The sequence below is a fragment of the Xenopus laevis genome, chromosome 4L (assembly GCF_017654675.1).
Source record: "Xenopus laevis strain J_2021 chromosome 4L, Xenopus_laevis_v10.1, whole genome shotgun sequence".
NCBI lineage: Eukaryota > Metazoa > Chordata > Amphibia > Anura > Pipidae > Xenopus > Xenopus laevis.
Genome location: NC_054377.1, coordinates 134,583,307 through 134,600,002, shown reverse-complemented (window position 1 = coordinate 134,600,002; position 16,696 = coordinate 134,583,307). Strand labels below are relative to the sequence as shown.

Sequence of the window (16,696 nt, the reverse complement as noted above, 5' to 3'; positions counted from 1 at the left end):
GTAGAGAGTGATAGTCTGAGACAAGTTGCAATTAGTTTTCATTTTTTATTATTGAAGGTTTTTGAGTTATTTAGCAGCTCTCCAGTTTGCAATTTCAACAATCTGGTCTCTAGGGTCCAACTTAGCCTAGCAACCATGCATTGATTTGAATAAGAGATTGTAATATGAATAGGAGAGGCCTGAATAGAAAGCTGAAAAATAAAAAGTATCAATAACAATACATTTGTAACCTTACAGAGCATTTGTTTTTAGATGCGGTCAGTGACCCACCATTTGAAAGAATCAGAAAAACAAAGCAAATAACTCAAAAACTATAAAAAAGAAAAAATGACAGCCAATTGAAAATTTGCTTAGAATTAGCTATTCTAGAAAATCCTAAAAGTTAACTTCATGGTGAAACACCCCTTTAATTTTGTGTGCTATGATTGGTTTCCGTAAACCTTGAGTAATGGGTTCTGTATACAGTAGCTCTACCAGAGATGTGACTGCACAACATCTGGAGGGCCATTGTTGCCCTGATTGTCTTTCATGTGCTGCCACGAAAGAAAGGGAAAATATGTTTTTCTATGTTTATTTTCTATTATTCCAACATGTGACCTATTCCCCTTCCAGCCAGGAAGAGTTTCTATGTGTATGCTGTGATCCTGGCTGCCCTGAACCTGGTCCAGGGAATAGGAAGTGCCTTGCTGTGCGCTAATATTATAAATGGATTATGGTAAGTTCGTTTCAGCCCTGCTGTTGCTATGTAGTTATAGACATGGTGATGGCTTTGTGTTTACATGTGCAGGCCCTGACAGTTTGTCTTGGAGTATCAGGGAAATGGATTGAGCTAATGTTACACTGTAAACAATCAATACAAATTAAAAAAATTTCAATATGTTTAAAGGAGAACTAAAGCATAATTAAAGAAGTAGCTAGAAATGTTGTACATTATGTTTTGGGCTTCTGTCCCAGCCCAAGGCAACCACAGCCCTTTATCAGTAAAGATCTGTGTCTCTAAAGATGCCCCAGTAGCTTCCCATCTTCTTTTCTGTGGATTCACTGCACATGCTCTGCTGCCGGGGTCGGTATTACAAATTTACCTGCAATGTAGCTGCCGGTAAATTTGTAATACCCTTCAAAAAGACCCCTCGGCCTGCCCCTAATCCCCTGTAACTTAGCTTTTGTCCTACTACCTGAAACTCAAGCAGAGCAAACTAAATTAAGAAGTAACCAGGAGCTGGAGTGGCTGGGGTGTCCTCAAACAATTAATAAATGTAAATAAGCCAAAATTGGGACTTAATCCCCAAAGACTCCTGCTGCTGGGTAATGCAATATGACAAAAGATATATCAATATAGTATTAAAAGGCAATATTTATTCACAACCCTGCCATGAAAATATATATAAAATCATGTTAAAACCGGCAGTACTGCATCTGAAAGGAGGGATCCCCCCCTTTATATTTGAGGTTCCTAGACCACGCCACCTAATAAATGATACCAAATGTGAGAAAAAGTGGATGGCGTGGACTTAACGCTGTGTTGGTAGCTCAATAAAGTTCATGCTACAGTGTGTTAGTGAGCATAATATCCACTTTTTTAATGAGCATAACAAAGTTAGCAAACCAACGTAAATCCAGTTAGTCCGATGTTAGTGTGCAGGGGTTAATTCCCAAGTTGTAAATTCCTTGTGGTGCGCAATAATTAATGTAGCGTGTTCCATAAGATGTATTCAGCAGCTGAGGCCGACCGGCCCGTCAGGTTAAATGTCATCCAAAATAATCTTGCTGGTGTTGTCTAGTGTGGTATTTGAAGCATAATTCATGGAGTTGAAGTGTAATGGCCCATGATCAAACACGTGTATAAGGCAGAAACAAACTGTTCAGTCCTGTTAGATGTTTGACGGGATAGCAATCGCTATAGTGCAATTATGCAGTTCTGCTCTCCATATTACTCAATGATGTATTGGCCACACATGCTCCCGGTGCTGGTTGGATATAAATCAAGATAAGGCTTATACATATACGTATACGTATATCTAGGCTTCCTGCCAGCGAGCCCACTCCAATTTGTGAAGTTCCAGCGGAATGTGTTTAACAGCACCTTATGCTTGCATTACCCGACCTCAGGGTGGGGGCCCCCTTCCTCCATACACGGCACCGCACCTCCTCCATAGCTCTCTCGCTACTAAGGCGAAAGTGACGTGGTCTTAAAGGGATCGTCAAATGCTTGTGAAGTTCGTTGCCATAGTGATCTGTTTAACTCAGAATGTATTGCTTAGAAACGTGGGTCCACTGTATTACTTTCAATCTCAGAAATTCGAGTCTTGTGTGTATATGTCTGTGGACTCCACCTTGTCAATCAAATAAATATTACAAAAGTATAAAAAAAACTTTGAACAAAGAGCTACATTCTCATTATCACGTGGCTAATCTAGTACATGTAGGTATAATTGCGACAATAATATCACTAGGTGGCCATAGATACACAGATCCTATCATACGATTTTCGGATCGTGTGTGGCGTGTGCCGACATCTTTCGTCCGGCGGAGATCGTCGTTTGGTCGATCGGTCAGATTTGATTTTGACCCGACCGATCCCGCCGGAGCCCATGGCACATCGTAATCTGATCGTTCTGCCATACGGCCGAACAATCAGATTACCCCCGATATAGCCATGCTCGTTAATGGCTATATTAATCGGGGAAAGATCCGCTCGTTTGCCGATGTTGCCAAACAAGCGGAACTTTGTGTCTATGGCCACCATAAGGCTAACAAGACCCATGGCTTGGTGGTGATAAGTGAAATGTTACATAATTATATAAATGTCCTCAAAGTAACTACAATTTTGGATTAGAAAAGACCGTAGTGACACGAATAACTGATCCATAACTCAGCTATATATCATGACAATACAAAATGTAACCAAAACTAAACACTTAACAAATCAAAAAGAAGCCCAACAGGCCAAAATGAAACGTAAAATAAATATAACAAAATGAGAAAGTGCTACCAGACTCTATGTAAATCAATCAAATATAAAGAAACAATATCACTATGGACATTCAGGTAAGGTAAAACAAGGTTTTTAACATGATTTTATATATATTTTCATGGCATGGTTGTGAATAAATATTGCCTTTTAATACTATATTGATATATCTTTTGTCATATTGCATTACCCAGCAGCAGGAGTCTTTGGGGGTTAAGTCCCAATTTTGGCTTATTTACATTTAGCGTTTGTGGGTCTCTGTGTCGTGGCCCCGCCTCTTTTTAAGTCATGGCTCCGCCCCCCACCAGCCGGTAACAGATATAGGAAAAGGTGGCAACCCTACTTACTGAGCTTAGGGACCAACTCAAAATATACAGTACACATAGAATAGAAACGTCACAGTATAAGGCTGATTAGTAATTAATACAGATAATTACTACATGGCAGCACAGAAACCAGTGCAATTAGCATCAGAATTTAATAATCAGCCCTGTAGCATCAGCTTATATTACAGACCAACCTCATTTTCTGCTGGATAATTAGTGACGACCCCTAAGCTTAGCTTCTCAACAGCTGCTCAGAGCCCACTGAGCATGTGAGTGTCACAGACACTTTCCAAGATGGTGACCCCCTGTGACAAGTTTGAAGTCCTGGATCATTGCTGCTATTGACAAGCTGAAACTTTAGGCTTATACAGACTTATTTTGAGCTGTATTGCAGCTGGTCTTCATTATTTATTTTGTGAGCTTTTTTAAACCATTAGCCTTTCAATAGTGCGTTTTTCCAGATTGTAACTGAAAGCATTGTGTGCTTGTTAGCTGCATTGACACAGACAAAATCAATTTGACTCTCTTATTTATATACCATTCTGGCTTCCTAACTGATTCCTGGTTGCATATGTAATTAAGTCCTAGAAAACAGTTCTTCCAAGCCTGAGGTCTTCAGAAACAAATAGCAAATGATTCAAAAAAACGTAAAAACAGAGAGCAGTTGCAATAAGCCTAAGAATACTGATATCTATATCATCTAAAAGGTTCCATATATGTGGATTTTTATAGTTTGCATATATACGAGATAGACATATATATACTAGATACTAGGAATGCACTGTATCCAGGATTTGGTTCATGATTTAGCCGAGATTCTGCCGTTTTCAGCAGGATACGGATGCAGCCGAATCCTTGTGCCTGGCTGAACCAAATATGAATTTGCATATGTAAATTAGGGGCGGGAAGGGAAATCACTTGACTTTATGTCACAGAACAAGAAAGTAAAAAAATGTTCCCACTTTTTCCTTTCCTTCCATTTGGATCCGGTTTGGTATTCGTCCGAATCTTTCACGAAGGTTTCGGGCCGATTTGTGCATCCCTACTAGATACACATACAGTTAGTATGTGTATCAGTTGTTTCTGTACATGACCACAATGAATTTCAAATGAAACAACTCAGATGCAGTTGAATTGCAGACTTTCAACTTTAATTCAGTGGATTGAACAAACTGATTGCATAAAAATGTGAGGAACTAAAGCCTTTTTTACTTCATTTCAGTGGCTCAAAAATAATTGGACACTGACTGAAAGGCTATTTCATGGGCAGGTTTGGGCAATTCCTTTCTTATGTCATTATCAATGAAGCAGATAAAAGCTCTGCAGTTGATTTGAGGGGGGTGCTTGTATGTGGAAGATTTTGCTGTAAACAAACAACATGCGGTCAAAGGAGCTCTCCATGCAGGTGAAACAAGCCATCCTTAAACTGCAAAAACAGAAAAACCCCATCCGAGAAATTGCTACAATATTAGGAGTGGCAAAATCGACAGTTTGGTACATCCTGAGAAAGAAAGAAAGCACTGGTGAACTCTGCAACGCAAAAAGACCTGGACGTCCACAGAAGACAACACTGGTGGATGATCACATGATCATTTCCATGGTGAAGAGAAACCCCTTCACAACAGCAAAACAAGCGAACAACACTCTCCAGGAGGTAGAGTATCCATATCCAAGTCTACCATAAAGAGAAGACTATGAAAGTAAATACAGAGGGTGCACTGCAAGGTGCAAGCCACTCATAAGCATCAAGAATAGAAAGTCTAGATTGGACTTTGCTAAAAAAAACATCTAAAAAAAGCCAGCACAGTTCTGGAAAAACATTCTTTGGACAGATGAAACCAAGATCAACCTCTACCAGAATGATGGCAAGACAAAAGTATGGAGAAGGTGTGGAACAGTTCATAATCCAAAGCATACCACATCATCTATAAAACATTTGGGAGGCAGAGTGATGGTTTGGGCTGCATGGCTGCCAGTGGCACTGGGACACTAGTGTTTATCCATCATGTGACACAGGACAGAAGCAGAAGAATGAATTCTGAGGTGTTCAGAGACACTGGGCAAATTTGGCCATGGGCAGTAACCCCTAGCAACCAATCAGTGATTAGCTTTTTTCAGCCAGATGCTAGTTAAACAATGAATGCAAGGATTTGATTGGTTGCAATGGTTTACTGCCCAGGGGCAAATTTGCCCAGTGTTTATAAATGACCCCCACTGTCTGCTAAAATCCAGCTAAATGCAGTCAAATTGATTGGGAGGCGTTTCATAATGACCCAAAACATACAGTCAAAGCAACCCAGGAGTTTATTAAAGCAAAGAAGTGGAATATTCTTGAATGGCCAAGTCAGTCATCTGATCTGAACCCAATTGAGCTGCATTTCACTTGTTGAAGACTAAACTTCGGACAGAAAGGCCCACAAACAAACAGCAAGTGAAAGCCGCTGCAGTAAAGGCCTGGCAGAGCATTAAATGGAGGAAACCCAGAATCTGGTGATGTCCATGAGTTCAAGACTTCAGCCTGTCATTGCCAGCAAAGGGGTTTCAACCATGTATTAGAAATGAACATTTTATTCTCAGTTTTTTAATTTGTTCAATTACTTTGAGCCCCTGAAATGAATCGATTGTGTTAAAAAAAGGCTTTAGTTCCTCACATTTTTATACAATCTTTTTGTTCAATCCACTGAATTAAAGCTGAAAGTCTGCAGTTCAACTGCGTCTGAGTTGTTTCATTTAAAATTCATTGTGGTAATGTACAGAAATTAGAAATAAAGTTGTCTTTGTCCAAAGATTGATGGGCCTAACTGTATATGTAGATCGATATACTGTAAGTACACTACAAGTTATGGTGCTACAGTTCGTTTTTATGTTGCTGAATTTTGGGGAAGGAAGTAATGCCTTGGATTTCATGTCTGTTCCTCAAAACAGTCGAGTAAATAACTTTATTTATTTTTTCCTCATTGCAGTTTTGTGGACGTCACTACGTTCCTGTACTTCAGCTTGTTTGCTCCGCTCATGTATGTGGCGTTTTTGAAAGGCTTCTTTGGGTGAGTAGCAAAAACAAATGACTAACTGCAATTCCAGGTGCTCGGATAAAATATACCTGAAATATGTTGAGTGACAAACCTCTCTTTAGCATGTGTCTAACCCAGGGATCCCCAACCTTTTGAACCCGTGAGCAACATTCAGAAGTAAAAGAAGTTGGGGAGCAACACATGCATAACAAATGATCTTGGGTTGCCAAATAAGTGCTATGATTGGCCATTTGGTAGCCCCTATTCGGATTGTCAACCTACATTGAGACTCTGTTTGGCAGTACATCTGTTTTTTATACAACCAAAACTTGTCTCCAAGCCTGGAATTCAAAAATAAGCACCTGCTTTGAGGTCACTGGGAGCAACATCCAAGGGGTTGGAGAGCAACATGTTACTCACAAGCTACTGGTTGGGGATCACTGGTCTAACCCTAATGCTTGAACCTCAAGATCGAGATGTGTTGAAAATACTTTGGTTTGTGCTACTGCCACATAACAAAAAGTATCTATGGTACCACTCAAAAAATAAATATTAGATAAGTGAAAATACAAAAATGTATAGTAAAAGAAATAATAGGGAGAAAACACTCACAGTTCACCTCAGTCCCAAGGTGCAAAAACCAAAAACACTGTATCCAAAGGGTGTGAGGGTCTCCAAAAATTAAGAGGCAAATATAAAAAGTAGAAAAATGTATTAGGACATGGAGACCTAACGCGTTTCGTGCCTATAGGGGCACTTACTCATAGGCTAAATGGCACACCCCTGTACATCTGTTATATAGGGGCTGTGACCAATCACAAGATTACAAACACGTTACCACTCCACAATAAGTGAAGTTCCACCTAGTGGTGAAAGCATAAAATGTTACATACATATCCTAAATAACAAAAGATACACCTCAAAAATTAAACAAAAATAGACAAATGAAAAGTGATATATATAAATGAAAAAATGAACAAATAATTGAAAGAATAATTGCAAATGAAATTATCTATAAAGAAAGAAAAAATATACTAAAGCCAAAAAGTTAAAATTTACAATTCATGAATTGACCCTATCTGGTGCCACCTGCTTTGGAGAGAATCAAACTACATTCACATCTTTTAAAGGAGAACTAAAGCCTAACTAAAGAAGTAGCTAGAAATGTTGTACATTATGTTTTGGGTTTCTGTACCAGCCCAAGGTAACCACAGTTCCTTTAGCAGTAAAGATATGTGTCTCCCAAGATGCCCCAGTAGCTCCCCATCTTCTTTTCTGTGGATTCACTGCACATGCTCTGTCACAGGAAGTGTTGGTTTATTAGGCCCATCTCCCATGTAACCACTTGGCAGAGTTTTCTATGTTTGGCTATGCAGCCTTTCCTCTCCTGTCTGGCATAGACCTGTTATCATGTTACCACAACATGCCCTACAGAGGCGGGATCTCTATATGCCTAATGTGGTTGATTTTATAGAGATATACCAATACGCAAAGGCTGAAAAAAGCCAATAGGTTTGGGGATTTTTATTATTAAAGGAACAGTTCAGTGTAAAAATAAAAACTGGGTAAATAGATAGGCTGTGCAAAATAAAAAATATTTCTAATATAGTTAGTTAGACAAAAATGTAATGTATAAAGGCTGGAGTGACTGGATGTCTAACATAATAGCCAGAACACTACTTCCGGCTTTTCAACTCTCTAACTCTGAGTTAGTCAGTGACTATAAGTTTTTTTTTACAATCAAGTTTTTTTCATGAATTAGAAAACATTCGATTTGTGAGTTTATTCAATAAAAAAACCTCACAGATCTCACAAACTCGACCTTTGATAAGATAAATTATTTGGAAAACTTGGCAACTATTTTTTTTTTTTTTTTTTGGATAAGCAGTAGCCATGTATAGATGCAAGAAGAGCCACATTTTAAAAGTAGTAGTAAAAAGGAAAAGAAAAGGGATTTGTAGGATTTGATTTGACAGTGAAATCAGAGAACTGGTCCAGGGTCCAAATACTTTTGGCAAGCACTGTATCTAATTAGTGATGGGCGAATAAATTGCCGGTGAATTTCTGCGTTTTACTGCCAGCAAATAAATTTGCAAAACACTCATGAAATTTAGCTGGCGTCAAAAAATTTTGGATGCCCGTCCGAACAAAAGTTGCTTACGTCAAAACAGACGCGCATCAACACTATTCAGACTCCCATTGAATTTTTTGCCATGTTGGGGGAAATTCGCTAATTTTTCAGAGAAGCGAAATGGGAGAAATTCGCCCATCACTATATCTAAACCCTTATACTGTGACTGATGCTCAGATGTATTATCCCTGCTGAGCCTGCCACCTTGTGGAACATTAGATGCACTCCCAAATGTACACACAGGTAAAACATGTAGTGAACTCAAAACTGATGTTATAATTTCAGCTTTTTCATCTGCTTATTACTAGTAAAGTACCAGACGCTACCCTTTATTTACCTGTGTGCTGGTGAGAGTACAAGAGTGCAGTTTTATAAAAGAATAGAATAGGTCGGTAAGGGTGTGTCTGCATGAAATGACCAATGAAGTGTGATATTGTGGTGGTGAAGGGGGAGAGCATGAAACCTAAATCTGTAGTCATATACACCTATAACAAAAGTATTTTTAATGCATTGTCAGATCTCACTCTATATCAGGGGTGGTGGCATTGGCTCCCTATGCTTCTTTAAAATGTTTGTGAATAATATAACCCTGTCCTCTATTAAATGGTATAATAGGGGCTTTAAAGGGGTAGTTCACCTTTAAAGGAGAAGGAAAGTGTTCTTGCGCTTGGGGGTGCCAAATGTAAGGCAACCCCAAGTGAATGTATTGACTTACCTGAAACCCCGGGCCGGTGCTCCTATCCGCAGAAAACTGCACCGGGACCGAGGTTATACAAGTGAGCACCACGGGGCTTTCCTCTTCCGGCTTCTTCTTTCTTCGTGCGGCTGCGCATGTGCAGTAGAGAGAAAAGTCGAACTTTAACTAAAAAGTCGTCCATTTCGTTCTACTGCGCATGCGTCTGCCCTGGGAAATTTGAAGAAAGATGAAGCCAGAAGAGAAATGATCCGTGGTGTTCACTGGTATAACCCCGGGCCGGTGCAGTTTTCTGCTGATAGGAGCACAAGCCCGGGGTTTCAGGTAAGTAAATACAATCATTTGGGGGTGCCTAACATTTGGCACCCCCAAATATTAGACTACTTTCCTTCTCCTTTAAGTTTATTTTTAGTATGTTATAGAATCACCAATGCTAAGCAACTTTTCAGTTGCTCTGCATTATTTATTTTAATTATCTCCTTCTGACTCTTTTTAGAATGATTTGTCTTCTTCTTCTGACTCTTTACAGCTTTCAAATGGGGGTCACTGACCCCGTCTAAAACAAATGCTTTGTAAGGCTACAAATTTATTGTTAATGCTACTTTTTATGACTCATCTTTTTATTCAGGCCTCTCCTATTCATATTCCAGTCTCTTATTCAAATCAATGTATGGTTGCTAGGGAAATTGGGACCCTAGCAACCAGACTGCTGCAGTTGCAAACTGGAGAGCTACTGAATAAAATGGTAAATAACTGAAAAACCACAAATAATGAAAAAAAAAAAAATTGGAAAATGTCTCAGAATACCACTCTCTACATCATATTGACAACTCCTTTAATGGAAAAGAAAGCCTGCCTGGAAGTCCCCAGGGTGTCATTGCTATTAACCCAGACAACCTGGTGTGCCTTGCAGGAACATACAGCTGTCTGTAATATATAATTTGACACATTATGGATGACCTTGTCTCAATCATCACTTTCACTGTCCTAAACCCTTGTGGCCTAAACAGCCACATAAAACAGAATTTAGTGATTCTTTTTTCTGTAATCTAACCATGCAGTCATGTAGTAGTTTAACAGAAAATCATCAAGGATATGTAGAGTTGCATGTGTTTCCTTCTAAAGTGATTGGAAACATTCATGTAAACATAGATACAGCAATTTAAGACATTTACAGGTAAAGGGACATCTGTTAGGGCCCCTTAAAGGAGAACTAAAGCTTAACTAAAGAAGTAGCTAGAAATGTTGTACATTATGTTTTGTGCTTCTGTACCAGCCCAAGGCAACCACAGCCCTTTAGCAGTAAAGATCTGTGTCTCCAAAGATGCCCCAGTAGCTCCCCATCTTCTGCTGATTCACTGCACATGCTCTGTGCTGCTGTCACTTACTGAGCTTAGGGACCCACTCACAATATACAGTACACATAGAATAGAAATGTCACAATATAAGGCTGATTAGTAATTAATACAGATAATTACTACATGGCAGCACAGAAACCAGTGCAATTAGCATCAGAATTTAATAATCAGCCCTGTAGCATCAGCTTATATTACAGACCAACCTCATTTTCTGCTGGATAATTAGTGACGACCCCTAAGCTTAGCTTCTCAACAGCTGCTCAGAGCCCACTGAGTATGTTAGTGTCACAGACACTTTCCAAGATGGTGACCCTTGTGACAAGTTTGAAGTCCTGGATCATTGCTGCTATTGACAATCTGAACGTTAAGGCTGGTGCAATAAATTCATTATATAAAATATTTCATTTTTAGCCATATTAATTTTTAGGCTTTAGTTCTCCTTTAAAAGGCGAAGTAGGTTCTCTTAAAGGGAAACACATGTTAAGCAATCAGAATGGATCAGGTGTTACCCAGTCAGTGTTACCCCGTCAGAGTGGAATGAGGTTACATTTATTCTGAAAGGGGAACTATCGCTAAAATTAAACTGTAATATAAGCTTCCTCATAGTGAAGTAAGAAACTTTCTAAATACAATCAATTAAAAATTCTGCATTGTTTCTGCAATAATCAAGTTTATATTCACTATCCCTCTCTCAGCATCTGTTTCTCTTCATTCTGTCTTCATTCAGGAGTTGGATGTCAGATGAATGATCCAATATATCTTATAAGGGGGCTTCCTTTCCTAGCAGATGAATTAGAGCTCACTCAAATAACTGATTCCAGCACAAACAAAATCTAACACAATAACTGCCTTTTGCACAAATTCTGCACGTAGAGAGATATGACGTCTGGTGATTTTAATAGAGTGAGCTCTAATACATCTTCTAGGCAAAAGGAGCCCCCCTATAAGATATATTGGATCATTCATCTGACACCCAACTCCTGAATAAAGACAGAATGAGGAGAAACAGATGCTGAGAGAGGAATAGGAAAGATAAACTTGACTATTTCAGAAACGGTACAGAATTTTTAATTTATATTTAGAAAGTTTCTTAATTCAGTGTGCTGAAGCTTATATTATATATACACTTATATATACACCTGACTTACATACAACTCATACCTACAAACAGAGGTTATTACAGTAATGCACTGTGGTTTGCTTGGCTTTTATTAGCATTTAGCTTTAATAAACCACCTGCCCCAATAAGCAAATCTATATGTTCCAACTTACATACAAATTCAACTTAAAGAGATACTGACACCAGGAATTAAACCTTTTTTTACATCTATCATAATATTGTCTTTATGTGCTATTTATAATTTTGCCATAAAAGTATTTACAGATGCTTTTATATTACCCATCTGATCCCCCATGTTCCTCTCTGAGGGGGCTGCCATATTTGTGCAGCAGGAGTCTGTTAGCATTAGAAACTCTGACAGGTTGAGAAGGGACAGTCAGGTTTAGAAACTTCAAGTAACAATTGAAAAATATCAGTGAAAAATGAGCTTGAGCTATACATGAACATGAGCTATAGGTAACTTTTGATGTACAGTCATATTTTGAATAATAATTTTTTAGTATAATTTTAAGAACAAACCTACAGACCCTATCTCGAAGTAACCCAGAGACTGCCTGTACTGGACTCAGAATGGAGCCACAGGAAGATTTCCAAGCTAGTGTGTGACTCTTTCGCTTTCGCTGTTTCCGTTGTTGGTACACCGAGAGCTGTCTCACAATAGCTGGAAAGCCACTGGCTCCATCAGAGGATATGGTTCCACCAACATGATGTCTGCTTATAAAGCATAAGAGCAATGCACAACTAATTATCCCATAGATCCCATGCCCGTTATTCTCCCGTTTGTAATATTTTACCTGTTCTGTGAGCCATGCTCTTTTCTTGCCTTCAACTTTTTCATTTGGTCTTTATCATAGAGCGGAGCCAAAGATCCTCTTCTCCTACAAATCCCAAGTGGATGAGCCGGATGAGACTGAGGTTCACCTCCCTCACCCCTACGCTGTAGCCAAGAAAGAGGGCATAGACACTGGCTTCTACTCCAACACCCAAATAGACACCACAGCATATCTCGATGACGTGGCCTCTATGCCTCACGTCGTAGGGAGCATCAACAGCATTGACAGTGACCGCTGGAAAGCTATAAATGTTTAGTGTCTGACACAGTGGCACCACAATGTCTGGATTTCAAAATGTTTAACTTTAGAAGTGGATACTTCCCTGGAAATGCATTGGTCCTGAATTCCCCAAGCAATGCAATGCCTCCCAAGGAAATAAGATCTACCCCATCAATATACAGGAGAGGCTATTGCAAGTGCTGCTAAACCTTTGCACTGTGTTGTTCCTTGCAGGGTTGCAAAGTGTAGACAATACAAGTCCCATCGCTGCCATAGGGCATGTGAAGAATCGCATACTACTCCTCAGCTCGGAGGATCAGTATTCTGCGAATAAGTCAACGTTTCCTAGATCTTTATGGTGGTCTTCAGTCATTAAGAGTCATTGGCTGGATTCCTTTGACTGAACTGTGCTCCTTTATATGTCTTCTGTTGTGCACCAGTTTTAAAAGAGAAGGAAAGGCTAAAATTAATGAGAAAGGTGTGTGTGTATATGTGTGTGTATATATATATATATATATATATATATATATATATATATATATATATATATATATATATATATATATATATAAATATATAAATACACCAGTAAACCCTCAAAGTAATGCTGCTCTGAGTCAAAAGAAACACAGCATTTCTGTTCTTCTATTGTGTACTCATGGGCTTCTGTATCAGACTTTCTGACTTAAACCTCCAGGGCTAGGGCTTGAGCATGCTCAGTTTGCTCCTCTCTTCCTCCCTCTCTCCCTTTTCACCCACCCTCCTGCTGTAATCTAAGCCCAGAGCGATGAGTGAGCAGAGAGAGACTCAGGCAGGAAGTGATGTCACATCAAGCTAATACGGCAGCTGATGTCCTAACAAAGAGAGAGAGCTTCTAAAGCTGTTTACTGAGATATGGTAAAGCATTCTGCAGAATAAATATAGTGTTATAGCTTGCACTATCTATTGGCAAAAAACTGCTGCTTTCCTTCTCCTTTAAAGCTAATCATCCTCTAAAGGGGTCGGTGAAAATGTTTTAATTTTGACCAGCTTTCTTGAGCGTGCCTGCACCATTTCCCCCCCCCCCCCTAAGTACTATACTCCACCTCGTGGTTTTATCTTTCTCTATGCAAAACTGACAACATGCCAACTATCTTTTTGTTACTTGCAAATCAACTGCAATTTCCAGCAGGTAGACCTTTTGTGGATATTATTACGGGCGCTGCTGGGCTTCCCAATTAAGGACACACAAGCCTGTTTTACATTTTAAGGTAGTTGACTCCTAGAGAAAAAAGAGTTAAGGTAGTAAGACACAGTATAAACATTGGTCATAAAAGTAGCGATCCACTGTATTCATATTTTAATTGCAATGTTTGTTTATTTAATGGACCCGACTCTGTAGCGTCGGGCTATGTTTTATTCTGATTTCATATTTCAGGGGAGCTGCAAGAGAATTAACTTTTGGTTTATGTGCTGTTTCAGTTGAGGTTTGTATTTGGCCAAGCTGCATCACCTGGCAGGACTGGGAGTGATGCTAAAGGGATGTCACAATGTGCAAGGCTGCTTCCTAGATTGGTTTCTGCAAAAAGAATCATTATAAGAAAATCTCATATAACCTTTAGCCATTGGGACTGTAGTTGCAGCAGACTGCATTTCCAGTTATCGTTGCAATGTTCATTGCATGTGAACAGCCTAAGGGCTCTTACTCACGGGGGAGCGCAGGAATAGGTGCATTACATTTTTTCCAATGGGGCTGTACTCACACAGGAGCGTGTAGGCGCCGAACGCAGGAAAAATGCAGCATGTTGCGTCTCAACCTGCGTTCGGCGCCTACATGCGCCTGTGTGAGTACAGCCCCATTGGAAAAAATGTAATGCGGCTGAACGCAGAAAAACGGAACGCAGGGGAGCGCAGCTTCAACCGCTCGTGAGTAAGAGCCCTAATGCAACTTGCTGCGCCCAGCCCCTTACTGCTTGATTGCGATTCCTCTGTGAATACATGCATCCATTGACCAATTAAGTATTGCAGTTAGATACTCTAGTACTTAGTTCTTCAGTAGTAAATGTGTGATTTGGCTTTGCTGCATTTGAAGGAAAAGAAAAGATGCCAGTGGTGTAACTAGATATTACTGGGCCCCACAGCAAATTATTTTTCAGGCCCCCCACAGTGTCTAGAGGTTGACTTGTTTTATCAATATGTATTGAAATTTTATTTATTGAAATCATGGGGCCCCTTTACCTCCTGGGGCCCTCCTACAGCCGCAGGGTCTGCTTCCTCTATAGTTATGCCCCTGATTGATGCACTTGTCCTTTTTATAAGCCTTTTTATTTGTTTTACATAAATTTTCTTTTTTTAAAGGTTTTTAGCTTTGTGGATGGGAGTTTATGGGTACAGTACTATGGCTAGGAAGATGTATGTGTATAGATCATTCTGACAGATGGTTAATACATAGGCATGGGCAACTGGTGTCCATCCTTCAGTTGTCCATGGAATGCTCAGAGATTCACGGCTTTTAAATGACTAGTAACAGCAACATTTTTCTAAAAAAATTCATTAGTATGCCATGAAAAAAGGACACCAACACATATTAAACTTTAAAATCGCTAATTCTTTATTAAGAAATAACTTACTGAACTTCTCAGTTTGTGCTCCTCTTCAGAAACGGCGACAGGGCGACTATCCATTGTGCGGCACTCGATTTCTCCTCCTTGGCTATCGCCTATAAGGAAGGCAGGGAGGAGAAATGGAGAGCTGCACGATGCATCGCCGATCAAATTTTCATTTTCTGAAGATGAACGCAAGCGGAGTTTCTTTAAGTTATTTCTTAATTAAACTTTAATGCATGTTTGTTTTTTTCGTAGCATACTAACAAAGTTTTAAAAATAATTTTTTGCTGTCACTGGTCCTTTAAGCCCAGAACCTATGGTTCCAAGGCATTATAATTTTGTAGGCAAGCATGCAGGAGCACTGTACAGTTTATACCTATTAGAGAACTAGACAACTGAATGACTTGTTATACAAACAGCCTTCTGGTATAGCACTGATGATGGCTCTGAGCTATTGTGATGGACTCTGTGAGCACTCAGTTCAGTTTTGTACTTTGCTGCTGTTTTCATTTATTGTTGGCTTTTTGCTGATACTGAAGGTTTTTTTTTTAGCATGATAAATATATTGGTGCTGAGTTAGATGATCATTTATGACAGGGGTCCCCAAACTTTTTTTTTTTCTTTTTTTTTTTTTTTTTTACCAGTGAGCCACATTCGATTGTAAAAGCAATTGGGGAGCATCACAGGCATGAAAAAGGCTCCTGGAGATGCCAAATAAGGGCTGTGATTGGCTATTGGTAGCCCCTATGAGGACTGGCAACCTACAGGAGACTCTGTTTGGCAGTACATCTGGTTTTTATGAAACCAGAACTTGCCTCCAAGCCTGGAATTCAAAAATAATCACCTGCTTTGAGGCCACTGGAAGCAACATCCAGGGGGTTGGTGAGCAACATGGTGCTCACAAGCCACTGGTTGGGGATCACCAGCACTTCTGCCATGAGACAAGGTGAGAACCTTAACCAAAAAAGTTATCCCAAAACTCTATATTATATTAAAAACATGTCTTTATTCAAAAATCATGTTATAAAAATAGGCATACAGACCTCATGATATTTGCCTTATGTGTTTCATACCCCCTGGTACTTAATCATAGGCATAGGCAACAACAACAAAAAAGCTTTTATAGGGCATTTAGTGGCATAATTATCAATCGGTTATGTACATTCAACCGTTGATAATTATGCCCCTGAGTATGCTAGTATTGTCAGTAAAGGACTATAGCATGCACTAGAGTCCTACAGCGGTTACCCTGCGGGATGAGAGTAGGATTTTTGGGTGTGGGTATAGATGTGGGTATTAGTGATGTGCGGGCAGGCCCGAAACCCGCGGGACCCACGGGTCGGGCGGGTTCAAGCCGACTCCTGCACAAAATGTTCGGTCTCCTGCTCTGCCCCCCCACGACCTAGCACTTCCGGCACTGAAATTTGTAGACTTGCACCCGCCCCATT

The 16,696-nt window shown here is 39.7% G+C and overlaps 1 protein-coding gene across 5 annotated transcripts in view; it reads left to right on the top strand.

The window, feature by feature from the left end:
- Positions 1-13,171, top strand: part of LOC108714659 (transmembrane protein adipocyte-associated 1 homolog) — a 44,284-nt gene extending 31,113 nt beyond the window's left edge. For all 5 annotated transcript variants that reach the window (XM_041590835.1, XM_041590833.1, XM_041590834.1 and 2 more), the window contains 3 exons: positions 613-715; positions 6,261-6,341; positions 12,466-13,171. In XM_041590835.1, the coding sequence (XP_041446769.1) occupies positions 613-715; positions 6,261-6,341; positions 12,466-12,700 (419 nt within the window). In that variant the 3' untranslated portion in view covers positions 12,701-13,171. The remainder of the gene's footprint in view (positions 1-612; positions 716-6,260; positions 6,342-12,465) is intronic.
- The last annotated feature ends 3,525 nt before the right edge of the window (positions 13,172-16,696 follow it).